Source organism: Penicillium riverlandense (assembly GCF_028828495.1).
Source record: "Penicillium riverlandense strain IBT 135883 chromosome Unknown utg000001l_segment0_segment0, whole genome shotgun sequence".
Taxonomy (NCBI): Eukaryota; Fungi; Ascomycota; class Eurotiomycetes; order Eurotiales; family Aspergillaceae; genus Penicillium; species Penicillium riverlandense.
The window spans coordinates 110,580-129,000 of record NW_026643194.1 but is presented as its reverse complement, the minus strand read 5'-3'; the positions used below and the strand labels follow the sequence as shown (position 1 = coordinate 129,000).

General features: G+C 53.5%; 5 protein-coding genes across 5 annotated transcripts; 4 read left to right on the top strand and 1 right to left on the bottom strand.

The window, feature by feature from the left end:
- Positions 1–470: 470 nt before the first annotated feature.
- On the top strand, positions 471–3,063 carry N7474_000049 (MINDY family deubiquitinase; the record flags this gene model as incomplete). The annotated part of the gene is made up of 2 exons (XM_057191464.1): positions 471–2,009; positions 2,059–3,063. The coding sequence occupies 2 exons, from the start codon at positions 471–473 to the stop codon at positions 3,061–3,063; spliced, it is 2,544 nt and encodes an 847-aa protein (XP_057056417.1).
- Positions 3,064–3,912: 849 nt separating this feature from the next.
- On the top strand, positions 3,913–6,219 carry N7474_000048 (putative extracellular endoglucanase; the record flags this gene model as incomplete). The annotated part of the gene is made up of 8 exons (XM_057191463.1): positions 3,913–3,994; positions 4,048–4,116; positions 4,172–4,498; positions 4,547–4,678; positions 4,732–5,082; positions 5,133–5,154; positions 5,200–6,004; positions 6,058–6,219. 8 exons carry the CDS (start codon positions 3,913–3,915, stop codon positions 6,217–6,219), a joined length of 1,950 nt encoding a protein of 649 aa, XP_057056416.1.
- Positions 6,220–6,421: 202 nt separating this feature from the next.
- N7474_000047 (uncharacterized protein) lies at positions 6,422–9,188 on the bottom strand (the record flags this gene model as incomplete). The annotated part of the gene is made up of 5 exons (XM_057191462.1): positions 6,422–7,146; positions 7,197–7,595; positions 7,648–8,556; positions 8,609–8,901; positions 8,956–9,188. Coding segments are annotated over 5 exons (2,559 nt in total), but the record flags the coding sequence as incomplete, so codon positions are not given.
- A 1,547-nt stretch (positions 9,189–10,735) lies between these two features.
- Positions 10,736–14,410, top strand: N7474_000046 (DNA binding domain; the record flags this gene model as incomplete). Its single annotated transcript, XM_057191461.1, has 7 exons — positions 10,736–11,288; positions 11,338–11,715; positions 11,883–12,067; positions 12,136–12,745; positions 12,802–13,188; positions 13,460–13,854; positions 14,150–14,410. The coding sequence occupies 7 exons, from the start codon at positions 10,736–10,738 to the stop codon at positions 14,408–14,410; spliced, it is 2,769 nt and encodes a 922-aa protein (XP_057056414.1).
- An 894-nt stretch (positions 14,411–15,304) lies between these two features.
- Positions 15,305–17,935, top strand: N7474_000045 (cell differentiation and development protein Fsr1; the record flags this gene model as incomplete). The annotated part of the gene is made up of 4 exons (XM_057191460.1): positions 15,305–15,416; positions 15,480–15,758; positions 15,813–17,621; positions 17,676–17,935. The coding sequence occupies 4 exons, from the start codon at positions 15,305–15,307 to the stop codon at positions 17,933–17,935; spliced, it is 2,460 nt and encodes an 819-aa protein (XP_057056413.1).
- Positions 17,936–18,421: the final 486 nt, after the last annotated feature.

Below are 18,421 nucleotides of genomic sequence, written 5' to 3'. Positions count from 1 at the left end.
GTCTCCGGGTTTAGGTTTCCCCGATACTATACGTGACGTCTGTTACCGATCTCTCCGTCTGGGGAGGAAAAGTGGATGCCTGGCTACATACATCATTTGTTGTTGCTCTCCGTTGCTCAGCCCTTCTCAGGGCATGGCCCACCTGTGCTGTTCTAACCAACTACATACATACAGCACTCAAACGGATACATCACGGCGCTGGGATTTCAGCCCCTGCAGACCATCCCCGCCGTCTTCGATGGGCCCGTACCTGATGGCTCACTTTCCCGGGACTACAATCACGGCAACCCCCCAGAGATAGGGCGTCGTGCTTTGTTTCTGGCATTATTGGGGCCACACTCTTTGGATCCTTCCATCACGTTCAGCCTGATGAGCTTGCGGCTCTTGCTTGCTGAAAATATCCCGCCCAAAACCGCCCCAGCGTCACCCCATCTCGTACTAGTGCACCCCGACTTGACCGACCCGACTTCATGGTGCTGCGCAAATCGCCCCCACCACGTCTTCAGAACATCTCCAACAAGCGGACTGCGCGGTCCGAGCCTCGCTCGACCGCTTCCCCCGCGAGCTCTCTTCCTTCACCCGGACAGCTGGCTTGCCTGAATCGCATCCCCTCCCAGGACTCAATATACTCCCCGGACCTCAATACGTCGCCCGCGTTCGACCTCATGCCGCTCGAAGAAGCACAAAAGTCCCCGGTGGGGTCGCCCACCAGCTACGCTCAAAGCCCCTGGCCAGATGACATTCAGGATCACCCGGATTCTACGCACGACGCAACAACTTCGGATGGTAGCAGCCACTTGGTTCCGGCGGTCCAGCGGACAGGTCCACAACCAGGGCCGGCAGGCGATGAATGGCGGAGGTCTACTCCGAATACCTCCAACGGGGTGTCTCCGGTGCAGTTGCAGTCGAATAACCCGTTCCTGAAGCCGCGGACGTCGCAGCTCAGCCAGGGCATGAGCGATGAGAGCCGGCGCGATTCGCATACCACGTCTAGTAGTGGACCGCTCAGCCAGTGTGCGTTCAGTCCCACACCCTGGAAATGCCGGACACTAACATCTTCTGCAGCGGAAGGCTATATTCCCATGACCGCACGACTGTCTCTTTGGGACGAAAACGAGCAAGAGACGTGGACTGACCGTCAAGCTTCCTCTGCGCGAGACCCTGTGTTGCCCGGCGACCATCAGCACGCTCTAGACAGCCAATTCCAGGCTCAGCCGGTCAGGCAGTATTCGGACCCCCAGTCGATTTACTGTCAAGGGGAAAAAACAAACCCATATACCCCACCTGTTGTTGTAACCCCCGACCCATCCAATAGAGACCCATTCGATGCGCAGCAGACCCAACAACCGCACGCTCCCAGCAAACTCACCTCAGAAGCCGGACTCCATATCCCATCAGCCACAATCTCCAGTGCAACTACCACAACCTCTCATGAACTCATTGATTTTAATGACGCGGATCACGATCACTTAGGGGTCGAAACAGAGTCTCACTGTGCCGCATCGTCTGTGTACTCGTCCAAGGGCGGCGACAAGACCAAGGAACGGGAGCTTATGGACACCCCAGCGCTAGAAAGGGCTTCGTATTTCTCCAAGGTTAATACGGAGCTGCAAAAGTTGTCGGCGCAAAGGAAGAGTATCTCTGCAGCAGAGGCCGCGCGACAGAAAGAGCAAAGGTCTGAGACCTATGCCATTCGACACGTCAACTGGATAGACCGGACGGGCCAACTGCAGGAGTCCTCGGTTCTTGTTCAGAACAAGAACGGGCCATGCCCCCTGCTTGCATTGATCAATGCTCTAGTGCTGCGTGCCGACCCTAAGATACCAACGCCGATTCTCAAAGCGCTGCAGACCCGCGAGCAAATCTCGTTGGGGCTGCTGATCGAAGCAATGTTCGAGGAATTGACCATGTGTTTGAGTCCCGATGAGGAGTTCCCGGATATTGAAGCCCTCGCTCAATTCTTGACGATGTTGCACACCGGCATGAATGTCAACCCGCGACTGACTTTGGTAAGCACCATATGCAATCTTGAAAGTACAGCAACTGATCTGTTACCAGGAATCTGCCGACTCATTAGGCTCGTTTTTCCAAACCAGCGACCTTCGACTTTATAGTACATTTAGGGTGCCTTTGATCCATGGCTGGATTGCCCCATGGTCTAGCCCGACGCACGAAGCCATGACTCGGGTCGCTCAATATCATGAGGATATCCAGCTCTTGCACTTCCGCAAACAAGAGCTCGAAGAGCGCGTAATGCGTGATGAGTCTCTCACGTCAGAAGAAGAGCAGGTTATGGCGGACATCCAAACTATCCTGTCATTTGTGGACATCGAAACCGCCACGCAATTAAGTCCTTTCGGTCTGACACAACTAACCACAAGATTGGCTCCCGGCTCAGTCTCCATTCTCTTCCGCAACGACCATTTCTCTACTCTTTACAAGCACCCAACGTCGCATCAACTCTACAGTCTGGTCACCGACGCAGGCTACGCAAACCACGCCGAGGTCGTTTGGGAATCCCTCGTCGATGTAACCGGTTTCAACGCAAGGTTCCTCTCTGGTGACTTTCGTCCTGTTGGGAACGACCCACCAGCCACCTCCGATCCTGCCGGCCCACGCACATCTAGTACAACTGCCAACCGCCCTCCTGCTACGAGTGAAAATCAGGAAAGGAAGCTATCTTCCCAGGAGCAGAGCGATGCAGATTACGCCTACGCACTCTCTCTCCAGTTTCAAGAGGAAGAACAACGTGAGAATGCCAGGAACGATCGCCGTACCTCCAGTCAACCTTCCCCTAGCATGAACAACCCACCCAACCGAACATCCAGTGCTGCCCAACCTGCCACTGGCCCTGATCCGAACGACCCCAACGCCCCTCCTCCTTCATATGAACAGGCAGCCAATGGCCCGGCATATTCACCACCACAGCAGAGATACCAGGATACACCGTCGAATCGAATCCGGCACTCGCAGAGCCACCTCCCCCGCCGATCACCCGGTACCGTTCCCGTGGGGCAATATGATCGAAATAGAGATCGGAACAAAGATTGCATCGTTATGTGATTTATCCATACGATCAGTATCTTTTGCCGTTGCTATGGCGCAATAAATCTTTTTTGTCTCTCTTCGCTGAACACACTTTTTTGGCCTTTTTTCTCCCATCTAGCTAGCGGCGTTTACTGATGACGGAACGAATTTGATGAAGCGATACATGGTCCTGCAGTCAGAGGTTTGGGGTCGGATGGTTGGTTGACCTTGTAGCTTAGAATATTTTGAACTATATTTGATAACAAACCTCCTGAAGAATTGTGCTCCTAATCCACCACGGATCTATTCCCCGCTATTCTCCGTCTTGCAGCGAGCGCCACAGCGGGGAAGATAGACCTGAAACGGAGTAACGGAGGTCCTTGATCTGCTGTTGTGGACCAATCGCTTCTCTAGTCTCGGGTTGGGCATTTGAATAAGTGCTGAAACCCAACACGGGCCAAGTCTCCGGGGTAATAATATAAATTTCCCACCTCTGATGATCTACATGCGCGGACAACCTAGCCTTAAAACCCTCGTCTTTATACACCAAACAAACCTATGGAGCCATTAATTCGGTTCTCCGGCCCGTCAGGTGAACTGGTCAATTCACCATCGGCCTTGGCTTCTTCAAGAAGACGTTTCTCCGTATACCGTAAGGTTCTGTAGGAGTTTAAACCCCCCTACTAGCAGGGATAATCTTGACTCTCTCCAAGACCTTGACCAAAAATGGAGAAATTTTTACGGAGTCTATCTCCTTGCCGTGATATACTCGGAGTAGGATCTGTACCTCTATGACAATATGATAAATAAGAGACCGTGGTCTGGTAATTGCTTGACTCGAGTAACTATTAAAGACAGAGAGCAATTGTGTCAGAATACTTCATCATGCGGGTTCTACTTGCTGCCGCTCTTGCGGCTATCGCCAGCACTGCTCGAGCCCAGGTTGGTGGTTATGGCCAATGCATGTGTACCCTGCCTGGTCTGATCAATATATCGAGATAATTAACTAACAGCATTCAGGTGGGGGAATTGGATACACTGGAAGCACGAGCTGCACTTCGAGTTTTTACTGCACTTCGCAGAATCCTTGTAAGCTTTTGAACTACCATTTTAAATATCCACGATCCGACTTATATATTTCCAGACTACTATCAATGTGTTCCCGGAACGTCTACGACAAGCACTAAGACGACCTCATCGGTTCACTCCACGACGACAACCACTACATTGAAGACAACCCTAACGACAACCACCACAACTTCCCGGACGACGACCTCGACAGGAGCCACTTGTACGGGAACATTCGTTTCAATTTCCGCGTCCGACTTTGTTGCTAGCCTCCACCCAGGATGGAATCTGGGCAATACGCTGGACGCCACTCCTGACGAAGGATCCTGGAATAACCCACCGGTGGTTGCGTCCACATTTGATACGGTGAAGTCTGCCGGGTTCAAGAGCGTTCGCATTCCAGGTTTGGACCTCCAATATTCCTCCCACAGCATATATTGACGAGTTGCAGTCACATACGCTTATCACTTCACCAGCGACTCTCCAGAGTGGACTGTCAATTCAACTTGGCTGCAGCGAGTTTCGAGCGTAATTGACATGGCCACTTCCCGTGGCCTTTACACCATTGTCAACGTTCACCATGGTCAGAAAGGACTCCAGCCCTAAAGTAGAACGTCTCATAGTAACCATTTTCAGATTCCTGGATTTGGGCCGATGTCACCCAAGCCGATGCTAATATCACTATGATCGAAGAGAAATTCTACCGACTATGGTACCAAATTGGTACCAAGCTGGCCTGCAAACCCAGCCTCGTTGCATTCGAGCCCATCAACGAGCCGCCCTGTGATAATGCAGATAACGCTGCGGAAATCAACCGGCTGAATCAGATTTTCCTGCAGGCTATCAACGATGCTGGCGGGTTTAATTCCCAGCGCGTTGTGACCCTAGTTGGTGGCGGCGAAGACAGCATCAAGACCTCCGAGTGGTTTGTGGCTCCATCGGGCTTCCCGAATCCATATGCGATTCAGTTCCACTACTATAGTCCTTGTGAGTTTCAATCGTGTTAAATCTTATTTCTTTCTCCTGACTGTTTATAGATGACTTTATCTTCAGCGCTTGGTAAGAACATCCATCCACTGAAACTATTCCACTAACCCGCAGCAGGGGCAAGACTATCTGGGGTTCCGACGCTGATAAAGCTGCCGTGCTGTCCGACTTGACTTTGCTGCGAAATAACTTCACAAATGTCCCCATAGTGCTCGGCGAGTATGATGCCTCTCCCACCAACACCGAGCCAGCCGCTCGCTGGAAGTATGTTGACTATCTCATTCGCAACGCACTCTCCTTCGATGTCTCCTGCATCCTCTGGGATAACGGTCTAGATCATTTGGACCGCACTACTGGTGTCTGGCGCGATCCGGAATCGATCTCAATGATCACCAAGTCGACTAAATCAACTGCCAACAGCTTGCCAGACAGCACCGAGGATGGCAACGCCGCCACGCAATGGTCGTCAGCCTATATCTTCCATCAATACGGTACTGCTGTGGCGGCCCAGAGCTTGCCTTTCATTTTCAATGGAAATACGGTATCCTCGATAAGCGATTCTACTGGCTCAAAACTGGCATCTGGGACGGACTACTCTGTCTCCGGATCAAACATCACCTTCTCGGCCTCATATCTTTCCAAGCATTTGTCATCAACGACAGCGCCGGGAGTCATTGCAAACCTCACTGTGACTTTCTCTGGTGGTGACTCGTCACCCGTCATCCAGATTGTCCAATGGCAGACCCCGACTCTCTCGTCCACCTCGGCCGTGGCATCTGCCGTCGAGGGAGCTGACCTCTCTATTCCGATCACCTGGGGCGGACTGGCTACCGTGGCAGCTGTTAAGGGCATGACCACCAGCGGCGTTTATCTGGTGGATAGCTGGACGGAGTACCTTGGTCCTATACAGCAAGCTAGAATGGTAAGTTTCGCTTCCTTTGTGAATTGTGTATATGCTAATATTGAGCCGTGTAGACCTACTCCAGCCAATATAACTGGGGCGCCTCGGATGTGATCATTACGTCCTCTGCTATTGACTCCGTCATCGCCGGTGGTGAAACGACTGTCTTTACGTTTGAGTTCTTTCCCCGAGACAATGGTGCCTCAAATGCGGTCAATTTTACCCTGACGGTCTGAATGGTCTGCTTGGTCTTCTGTGCTCTAGTCAATTGATAGGAAATGAATACAATGAACTATGTTTCGAGTCCATTATACTTCACAAAGCGCCAATTATCCCGAGACCGGCTAATAACCCCGTGCGCCGAGTTGCCCCAAGGTCGCCCTATTGTACTGTACAAGAGAAAAGGTCGTTGTCAAACATGAAATGAATGGGAAATCATTAATAAAGAGTCTTCCTCTCCCGCAATGGGAGATGAGGGTCGTATTTATCCCAGATGATCTTGTTCTTTTCATCCAGATGGGCACCCTCATCCGTAATGGGAATAATACGTTTCGTCTCACTGACTTCGTGCTGACTGAATCCCCACCTGTCACGCGGAATCCAGAGCGTCGCCGGAGGCGACGAGATGCACGGTTCGTAGTACGCTGTGCTCATCTCCTCTGGAGTATACTCGACTTGGGCAATGTTGCGCCGCACCTTGCGGCATAGTTTGGCGTAGTCTTTGTGCACGTCCGGGTGGAACCAATTCCAGATTGCCGCGCCGCGCCGTGATTTGCGGCGCGATTCATTGATCTCGGCCACGGCATCTTCCTTTGCTTGCATTTCTTCCTCTTCTGCATCCAGGGTCCGCGGCAGATAGGTGTTGAGCGGGGCTACTGCTTCGTTGAGGGACATATGAGCCAAAACTGTCCCAATGGTAAATAGTGCCATGATGATCACGGGCCCAATGGCACCTTTAATTGCACATAAGCCGATCATGCAGATTTCAGCCAGATAGACGCCGGTGAGTAGATGTTGCAGCGCTCGTGGGTACACGAGACCCTTGGTGTCGATGTTGAGGTCGTATACAAACAGGAAATTATATCGGTAGGCTTGGTACACCAAATACAGGCCAAGGAAGGAAAAAGCGAGAATTAGCGGCGCGATGCAGGAGTATGTCAATGCTAGAGTATGTTAGCTTGGTGGATCAGAAAATTGCAAGATAATTCCTTACCAATCACACCCATATTGGTAAAAACGGGGAAGACATTTCCCCAGCTCACGCCGCCGAGCTCTGCCCAACGCTGGAAAAGACGGCGCGGAGAGTATGCAAAGAAGGTGGTGATAAATTTAAACACCACGGCGCTGCCAACTTGGACCAGAGCAAGAGAGCTGGTGCTCAGTCCCTGCAGGAGGAAATACGAAATGTAAAAATTGGTCGCTTTGGGGAGATTCTTGGCCAGAAGGTCCTTGGCAGAAAGGGGATTCTTGATAATCTGCTCTGTGGCCGCCGACGCAGCCGATGTTAGAGTGGTCACCAGGAAGACTTGCACCACTTGGAAGACGAAATGGGCGCTTTGAGTGAAAAGCTCCACTCGCGCCAGTGACGGCACTCCTGATTTTCGAGCGCAGACTTGTGCGTTGCAATTAGCGGAGTTCAATAACAGGTGGAGAAGTATGCCTACTTCGACAGATAATCGGCACCAAAGACATCAGCAAAACCAGGGCAGCCGACGGCAACAGTCCTTGAATAGCACCCTTCAGAACAGAGGGGAGGTCGAGAATCCACCTCAGGAAGGGAAGAAGCTTGCAAAGGTAGGTAATGTTCGAGATGGCACCGACGATGGCAGCGGGAAACGACCAGAAGATGACTAGTGCAGCGATCCCTCCCTGGACCGCAAACCGGCGAACAATACGTTGCCACCAGCTGAGATTCAATGCCCCCCACACAACCTCTTGTGGCGAGATACCAATGAAGCGTGGTGCCATGTGGAAGGGCTGATGGTGAGATAGAGTCTGCAGCGCAACCTGAGCTTGAGATTGCGAGCCAAATTCGATAAAAACTGCAGACAATTGCTTAGCTTCGCCTTCGAGGTGCTTCTGTTGGAGAAGTGTAGCCTCCTCGGTCACCCTGGCCAGTTCCGACCGATACCAGTGGATAGAGTCAACTTTTTTGCCAAATAATAGTTTGAGCCGGTGGGTGGGGCGCTTGACAGTGATGTTCGCAAATGGATCGTTCGACTCACAATCCTGGCATGTGTCGGCAGACATGTCCCCTTTCTTCAAAGCATCAATGTGGTACTTGTTCGCCCTTCGGATCAGCTTGGTTTCGGCTCCTTCTAGTTTGTAAGAGAATTTGTCCCGTTGGGTGACCAGCTTGTCGAGCTCCTTGCATTCTGATGTTATCCAGATCCGACGGATTGAATCACCAAATACTTGTCGCAGCTTTTTTTCGTTCCTGTAGTCGGGTGGCACATTCATGAAGAGCACCGTTCTCGACGACATTCGAGAGGAGTAGGCGGGGGAGTTAAGGTAGGCCTGCCGCAGATTCGCATAGAACAGGCTCTCCCGGGTCACCACGTAGAACACAAACGCTGGGAGATGGTCAGCCTTGCTCCAAGATACGACAGAACCTTTGACACTAACTGAAGTAGACACATGCCACCAAGACATTCGCATAGTACTTAGTGGGGTTCGCGATATTGCTGAAGCTGAGAAGGTCGAGCTGGCTGTTCCCATTGCCGCCAGTGGCATGGATCGGGAGCAGAATGGGCCATGTGATGAGAATTCCGGCAAAGGATATCGTGCACAGCATGCGCAGGAACCGCAGGAACAAATACCCATCCAAGGAGGAGTGATGAAGAACATGATTGTCCTCCATCTTGAAAAAGGTCCCAAACCAATTGATCCAGCCTGTCGGCAATTCTGGACTCCGCTGGCTGGAGTGCAAGTTTTAGCTGTCTGACACAGTGAATGCAGGAGACGTTACTTACTGATCATGGAGATCCGGCAGGTGGGATCTCGGTGCATACCATCGGCGCTGTGTTCGTCGGCAGACCAGAAACAATAGAAACCAAAAGACGGCAATAATCAACGCCGGGACCAAAGTCGTCACAAATGCCGAGAGCGACGAGCCACTGGCACCAGTGGCCCCAGCAGCCAATTCGCCCGTGGTCGACTGGGGGCCGCCACGAGATGAGCCGACATTCGGGTCACTGTTGGGATTCTACAAGCAAGATCAGTGTGTGCGCGTGTTTCCGGCTGGACGGGGGGCACCCACAATATTAGGACTCGACATGGCCAGCACCTGTTTCCGAAGAACACAGTGAGACTGAGCGACCAGGATGATGAAGGGGGCAGTTGGCTCCTAATAATATTCGCCTGAAGGCCCAGAAAAAAAAACATTGCGTCGGCCCGTCCCCCCTCCCCACCGACCATGCATGTCTTTTTGGATCTGTCACTCGAAAGGAGGTAGGCTACCAGACATAGATCGCACGCTAGCCAATCCTTTCTCGGTGGGGCCCATCGAACCCAAATTCCGGGACGCGATGAGGGATTGTCATGCTAGGATGTGCCGATCTTAGTCTGTCCGGCATCGCGAACAGTGGAGGACTAGGATCAAATTCCTAGAACTCGGGCTGGCCGTCCACACTCTGCTGCCGACTTAAAGTCATGGCACCAACAACCCGTTCGAGGCGCAGGCAAAATAATTTCCGGAGGAAGGACACTATCGAGTGGAGACGTGTCGATCGGAATTCTCGATGGCGTACAGAACTAATGGTAGTGAATGACCCCTGAACTCAGCAGCCGGGACGCCGATCCGTGCACCACGAACTGCCATCCCGGGACAAGACTTCCCATTGGTGTGTGACCCACAGCGGCAGTGCAAGCTGATTCGAGCCGATGGTCACACACGATGTCAGTGCGGGATGACGATCTGGGCTGCAGAGTTCATGGCTTGGTTTGTCCTACAGTATCCGGAGTCGTGGCTGATGCAATAGGGCTGACTGGATGAGAAGCGTCTGGCGTCGCCATTATTCACCACACACGATTCTTGGGACTGACTTGGCAGGACGTGGACTTTCAGACTGAACGCAAGGGGGCCTTTTCCTCTCTAGCGGTGATGACTAGAAATCCAGTTGGGTGGCAGCACCGCACATTCCAGAGGCTGGTGAGTGACGCCTAATGCACCAGCCCCGATGAGGATGCATTGATTTGAGTTGCAGAGATGTCCAGCTTCTTGATTTGGAGATGTGCAACCACCATCAAGAGATCGGATCAACACTCTGATGTCACGGCGAACATGTGGGACCCGTCGCTGTCAATTCCTTGGAGATCTACTAGAGTCAGGGAGGCTCGAGCCAAAGACAGATGCGCTGATGGCCCGTGCCTTGACTAACCATGCATTGACGGGGGTCGTACATGAGACGAAAGAGGTGATCAAGAAGGTCTGCCAACCCAGGGTGAGAGATTCGTGGACAATCCAAGTCCGCTTCTTGCACGTCGCGACGGACAGATGAGGTGCATATACGCCAGTGGCATCGTTATATATGTTTCGCCATTATCAATTATAGCCGTATTAAAAACACGGGTTCAGGGAAACCAAAACTATAGCCCAACTTACGGAGTAGAATGCAGAACATCTGTGTAGCTGCCCAGGTATAGAGTGGTAACCCTAAAAGAAAAAGGCGGTGGGTCGCATCCCGGCAGAAAATGCCCCCGTCAACAACCCGGGAAGCTTGCCTCTCTCTCTCGCTCTCTTTGCCGGACAAGATGGACGACTCGTCAAAAGAGGTGCCTTTCAATGCGCCCTTTGAGAAACAGCCATTCCCATCCCTGTCAGAAGATGACCTTGCCTCGCCAGATGGGCCAGGAAGCTACGTCGAAGAGGACGGCAGCGTCACCTCTCCGGGCTACGAGGAGGTCGAGGTGGAGGACGACGCCGACTTCCAGTCGCATTACTCGGAAAATCAATCGTTCTCTGACTCGGGGGATGATGATGATGGTATTGGAATGCACCCTTCCCTCCGACAGTCTGCCAGCTCGCTCCATGGACCCAATGCTTTTGCGCCTCCCTTCTACAACCGGCCACCGACGCCCCTGCCACCATCGCCTTCGCTGACCTCTCTTCTCCGGCCGCCATTCTCAACCACCACCTCGCGCCCAACGACTCCGGACAGCTCGGATGTGGAAACCCCAAACGACACTGAAGCCGCCGTCGCCAAGTCCGCTCGTCGCGCAACCACCGTTCCGCGCGCCAGTCCCAAGGTTCCCACCTACGAGTACTACGGCTTCGTCCTATATTTGGCTTCGTCTTTGGCATTTTGTCAGTTGTAACGTCAATCGGTTTGGTTTTATATGCTAATCGACGCCAGTGATATACATTCTGTGGTCGTATCTTCCATCCCCGTTTCTTCACCAACTCGGCATCTACTACTATCCCAACCGTTGGTGGTCGCTAGCAATCCCAGCATGGCTAGTGGTTTTGATCATCTACATCTACGTGGCACTAGCGTCGTACAACACCGGTTACTTGACCCTGCCTATGAATAGCATGGAGAATATCGTGGACGACGTCGCCAATGTCGCAGTCATTGACGGAAAAGCGCGACGACGACCTGGGGGGGCAGCAAAGATGAAACCGGGTGCGACGTCCTATCAGATCATGGGCCCCCAGAATCGCAAGGTGAACTGGCAGGAGATCTGGAACGAAGGCACCGATGCGGTTATGGATGTGCCGGTGGGAGGCGTGTGTGAGGTGCTGTACGGCCAAGAGCGGAACGACGACTTGGAACTCTCTTCGCAGACGGCGGATTATCGGCGGTCTTCCTTCTCATAGCGAGTGATTCCCTCCCTCCCTCTAATAGACCTGTTGTCGCCAATGATGTGGCGCGTGTCACGTGACTCGATCATCCTCAAGGGCCGGAGATCCTCTGCTTTTCCTTCTCTTCTCGTCATCCCGGTCCCCCTCAGAAAATCCCGAGCAGTGGTGACTGCTGGCTTGTCGACATGTCAGATCAACCTTCGACCCCATCCCGGTCGGGTCGTCCGGGACCAGGGGAGCTTCCTCGGGCTCCGCTGACGCCAGAGCAAAAGCAAAGAATCGTAGGTGCCCGCATCCCAACGATAGGCTGCGGAAACCAGTAACCATTTTTTAATGGCGCCTTTTGTAGGAAGTCAACCGCATGAAAGCCAAAGCCCTCCGAGAACAGCGCGAGGCCGAACGGGCCAAAGCCGCCACTGCTCCGACCTCTGTCCGCACAGCACAACCCACTCAAGGTGTCAAGCGCTCCTTCAACTCGATGACATCCTCAGATCCACCAGCAACCGTGCGCAATGCGCGCACAAACCCGGCCTCGTCGGAACTCGACGCCATAAAGCCTGCCCGCAACTTCACGCGATACGTCGACTATGACTTTAGCAAAATGACTGATACCAAGGGCGGATTCTTGACGCAGGAGGACGACCCATTCAACAAAGCGCTCCATGTATCGGATGGAAAGGAACAGAAGCCGGCACACATGACACAGAAGGAATGGGAACGCCATCAGCTGCTTGAATCGTTGCGGCGAAATCACGAGGGGCCTTTTGAGCCGGGGCTCAGCGTCCTGGATGATAAAAGTCAGCAGAAAAGATGCCGTGAATGCGGCAGTCTCGAAATTGATTGGAAATGGGAGGAGATGTTGCGGTGTTGCATTTGCCATTCCTGCAAAGACAAGTACCCCGAAAAATATAGCCTCTTGACCAAGACGGAGGCAAAGGAGGACTATCTCCTGACTGATCGTGAGTTTCTCTTTCGATTCATATTACTATCACGAGCTAATGGATCGGCTGAACAGCGGAGCTTCGAGATGAAGAGCTCCTCCCGCATCTGGAACGTCCCAACCCGCACAAATCGACCTGGAACAACATGATGCTGTATCTTCGATATCAAGTCGAAGAATATGCGCTCTCGTCCAAAAAATGGGGCTCTGCAGAAGCCCTGGACGCCGAGTTTGAGCGACGCGAGAGTGACAAGAAACGGCGGCGAGAGGCCAAATTCAAGACCAAGTTGCAGGACCTGAAGAAACGGACACGCGTCGAAGCCTACCGGCGCAGTCGACAAGGTGCATCGGGAGGAGAGTTTGGCGACGACCTCAGCAATGGACGCAAACACGTCCATCAATGGGGCCGGCCTGTTGACAACCCCGAAACCGGTATTCCGGTCAAAACGTGTGTAGATTGTGGTATGGAGGTGGAAGAACTGGAGTTCTAGCATTGTACTATATGTCTATTGACCTGATGAGCCCATGAGAATACGAACTGCATGTCCCCCAACCTTGAACCACGGTTCGTTTTAAGGTAGAGTGATCTCATCGTATACTACACCTTCAACCCCCAATCAAGATGGACTGGCGGTTTACATCCCGCGATGCCTCATCAAGACTGTGTAACAGGCCACAAACGGTCAGGGTTGAGTTCAGTGTCTTTTTGGAGACCATGCTAACCCGCGTCCAGTGTGGACGACGCTCATCACCAATACCGCGTATCTGCCCGGCCTTCTCACCTTGGAGTACTCTCTAAGAAAAGCAGGATCCAAATACCCCCTCGTGGCTCTTTATACTGAGTCCTTTCCCGCCGAGGGCCATGCGGCTCTCGCTACCCGAGGCATTTCGAGGCAGCAAGTGCCTTACCTGCTCCCATCAGTGCACAAGAACTTTTCCGATGATGTCCGTTTCTATGACTGCTGGAGCAAGCTCACGCCGTTCTCACTGGTTGAGTACGAGCGTGTCATCCAGTTGGACAGTGACATGGTAGTCCTCCGTAATATGGATGAGCTCATGGAGCTCGAGCTGGACTCTCCCGACATGGCTGGCACGGGGAATCGTGTATTTGCCGCGAGTCATGCCTGTGTGTGCAACCCTCTGGGGAATCCCCATTATCCGTAAAACTGGTAGGAGCTCATCTGCCCCTTGTCCCCATTGCGAAAACGCTCACGCGGTTTGAAGGATTCCAGCAAACTGCGCCTATACATCTCAACGTAGTACTCCGAACTTGGCTCAATCAACCGGTGCTCCCGCCACAACAGGATTGGGTATCCCCAATGGCGGTCTCCAGGTCGTGATCCCGTCTCTAGCAATATATACGAAGATTCTCGCCTAGCTTGCGCTGCCTGCCAGAATATCACAATATGACTTTGCGGATCAGTCTCTTCTCGGGGACATGTTCTATGGCCGCTTGGTTGCGCTTCCTTATGTGTACAATGCGCTCAAGACCATGCGGTGGGACGGGGCTCATGACGCTATCTGGCGAGATGGGCAGGTCAAAAACGTCCATTACATCCTCAGCCCGAAACCTTGGGAGGAACAAGGGAGTAATGAGGGGGACCCCACCCACGCGTGGTGGTGGGCATTCACTCGTGGTCGACGCCAGGAGGAGAGACAGAGGGGGATCGACGATGGATTTTGAGGATTATCTCTTAGTTCGATATAGTTCTAGTCGAAATATCGGACAGATATACAAACTTGGTGTTGCAGGATGGTGGTGTTTTTACTATGGGGACGAAATATATAGTTCGACGGCAGCTCATGAAAACTAGCCCTAGCGCACCACCAGTGTTGTGTACCTCAAAAGTGCAAACTATCCGTGATCGGAAAAGCCCAAATTGATTCCACGGAATTATAATCTGTAACATTGGTATTAGCCGGCGTTTGACACTCTTGACCCTCAAGGGGCTCATATGGTTGATGCCTGATGTCCCAGGCCTGCCACCCTCACCACTGCCACACGTGCCCATGAGCGCCTGTGTCTGTTCACCGTCACTTCCACGTTAGATCGCACCCTTTCACTCTTCCCATCTCTTCCTTTGCTCTCTCATCACCTGAAGAACACCACCATCCTCCCCAGCTGTCACCAGCACGTCCTTCTCTCAATTAGGAAGGCGGTCGACCTACGGGACGAGGCCCCCGAAAAGCCATCCGTGGCCCATAACAAGCACCGACGAGCCGGCCCTACTACTTCCTCACCTGCCTCCCTTTTTCCCTCTCCCCCATGATCATTGACTGACTTTGCTCCTCCTGCCTGGAAACCCGTCGCTCAACCGTTTCCTTTCATTGATTGACTCGGTGTGGAACGCCGCCCCCCGTTGTCCTACCACACTCCCCCCTCCCGGTCTGGGCTTTCGACTCGCTTACTTCAACCGGTGGATACGATTGACGGGGTCAGGAGAAAGTGAGCTCCGGACACGCCCACCCCGAGCTCGCTGGTCACTATCATCACGAAAACCAGAACCCTCTCGGCTGGCCTGCTGTCTTCTCCCGCCCATTGTTCTCCTGACGGTGCTGCCGTGTGTTGAAATCGCACATGGCTTGGCAGTCCCCGTCAGCCATGGCTGGGGTCGGAGGAATGCCCGGGGCGATGGGCGATGGGCCTTCCAATGGCGGACACCCGCAGGGCACAGAATACACGTTGCAAGGTGAGTCTGCTATCCCTCAATCGGCGACAGGCCGATCCCGGCTAACAGCTTGTCTCCTGATAGGTGTGATGCGGTTTCTGCAGACAGAATGGCATCGGCACGAGCGCGACCGCAACGCGTGGGAAATCGAGCGCGCAGAGATGAAGTCTCGCATCGGTCGGTTAGAAGGTGACCTTCGGACGAGCAAGCGCCTACACGAGTCTCTCAGCAAGCACGTTCGCTTGCTGGAGACGGCGCTGAAGAAAGAGAGGGAGAAGACAAAGAAGCTATCCAACAACGAGAAAATCGAGCTCCCTAAAGACTCGAAGGAGATTGCGCGCGAGAGTGTGCAATTCTTGAAAGGTATGTCGCACGGACTGATGGGTTTGACAAGGCACTAAATGGTTTACTTGCTAGAACAACGCTCCAAGCCAACTCCAGACCTTGGCGCGGACCAAGACGATGAGCGCCCCGACCAGTTCGAATTCCGCCAGGACGACGAGCGCGAAAAATCACGGGTCTACCTGTCCAAATGCGCACAGGAGGTCGCCTACCATGTTATTCCCACATCCCACCCAGCCCCTGACATGAGTGACCCCGACCTTTCCAGCCATCTGTATGGAAACCAGCACCTCTCCCAACAGAACCTGGAGGAAGCGTACCTTCAGCAACAACGACAAAAGGCAAATCATGTCATGGCGCGCGAGGTGGCGCTTCAGAACCACCAGGCCGGGGGCTCGCACTACGCTGAGAACGCAGCCATGTCTCGCGCCGACAACCAGTATGGGAACCCGTCCATTCCCCACGAAGCACTGGAGCGACGTCCTTTGGAACCGCAGCAGACGCCTGTTACCGCGATCGACAACCGGAGGCAGACATACGAACAAGGCTTGGTTGACGATCGTGGCATGGAACCCAATGCTCAAGGATCTCACGTGGTGGTAAAGGAGGGCAATGAGCGGATGGAAGACATGGATGGGTGGAATTTTGACGACGCGGTGGAACATGAACCGACAAACGAGTCCATTCCTCCCCATCGTCCTGATACGGACGCATTCCCAAACGCCAACTTTGTTCGTACCAAGTCGCCCCCGAGAAGCGGCTCGTTGTCCCACCGGCGGAAGAGCTCTGGTGCCCGGCGGAAGAGTGACGGCACCGTTGACGCTGGCGCAACATTCGGACAGCAACAAGATACAAACTTTAAGGTTCGATTCGCCCTCCGTGGTCACCTCGATGTCATTCGCTCTGTAATTTTTACGGGCGGCGGCAGCCCATCGGAGCCCGAGATCTGCACGTGCAGTGACGACGGATCGATCAAGCGATGGATCATCCCGGCCACCTACGGTGGGTTCGGAGCGCATGGCCCCAATTCCAGCAACGATCTCGACATCACTAGCTATTTTACGCACCGCGGCCATGTGGGCGCCGTGACCTCGCTCGCGGCCTGCTCTCCGTCGCAGAATATTTCCAACGGCGGCCGTATCTTCGGCGACGGATGGGTGTTCTCTGGTGGTCAAGATGCCAGCGTGCGCGTGTGGGAACGTGGTCGAGTTGACCCCAAGGCTACCTTGGACGGACATACAGACGCGGTGTGGGGGCTCTGTGTCCTCCCGGGGACTGCGGGCTCTGTCTTTGGAGACGCTTGCAGCCATTACGGTGGACCGGACCGCATCCTGCTGGCATCCGGTGCTGCTGATGGCCGCATTCTAATCTGGGCTGTCAGTGCCCCTCCTCAGCTCTCTTCACCACAGGCGGGGTCGCGTCGCCAGGGTGGAAGCCGGCGTGCAAACTCGATCTCCTCTGGATCCAACTTCCCATCTTCTCCGCAACCCAGCGTCGCCACCGCGACGCCCTTCAACTACACCCTTGTTCACCACATCGTTCGCAGCGACTCGCCTTCTCCAACTTGCATCAGCCCCCTGTCTCTTGCCGGGGTTAACTTTGTTGTTTCCTTCTCGGATGCTTCCATTCTCGTCTACGATACACGGACGGGCGAGGAAATTGCGGGCATGGCCAGCCTTGAAACATACGATGGCACGCCCTCAACTGGAGTCAACTCCGTGGTCGCTACAACTGTTGGCTTCGACGGTTCGGCCAACCTGGACCCAAGCCGGAATATGGCGGAGGAGGAAGTGGTTCACGGTGCTACCGGTTCCAGTAGTGTGGAGGGTGTGATTATCAGTGGTTACGAGGACCGGTACATTCGTTTCTTTGATGCTAATAGCGGTAAGTGCGGTCTAGCTGTCTTTTGAAGCCGTCCCATCTGACTTGATTTCCTAGGTCAATGCACGTACACCATGCTGGCCCATCCCGCTGCGATTGCGTCCCTATCATTGTCTCCGGATGGACGTGAACTCGTTTCGGCCGGCCACGACGCAAGCTTGCGGTTCTGGAACCTCGAGAAGCGCAGCTGCACACAGGAACTGACCAGTCACCGGTTGATGCGCGGTGAGGGCGTCTGTGCCGTCGTCTGGAGCCGCGATGGTCGCTGGGTCGTCAGCGGCGGCGGCGATGGCGTGGTCAAGGTCTTTTCGAGGTGACCTTTTTCTCGAAATGACTTGACGAGATGACGGCCGTGTATTGATTTTTACCCGTGTTATACAACCGTGTATATTTCTCCGCCTATTCTTTCCCCCTAACCGTTTTTTCATATGAGCCATGAACCGAATGAGCGATTGGCCGGGCCATTTCCTTTCTTTTCGAGCATTTGCAATGGTGTCCCATCCAAACTGCCTGGCATATGGTGCCTTTTTTCGTGCCTTTGTTTCTCTTCGTCATTGTACTTTTTGACTCTACTGATAATATGCCACTTCGCAATGATTCCCTGGCGCACATCTGAGAGATCTTACCCTACTTTTCCTTGTCTTCTCCTTTTGCTTCGGTTCATACCACGTCCCCGTGAACTGGTCACCGGTTTCCGCGCATTGAATTATTTGGAGGCCGCCCATGACCTTGTCTCAGGGGGTCTTCCAGGCGTTTCGTTCTTCCCCGTGTCCCTCGGTATTCCGGGGCTGACTGGCCGTTCA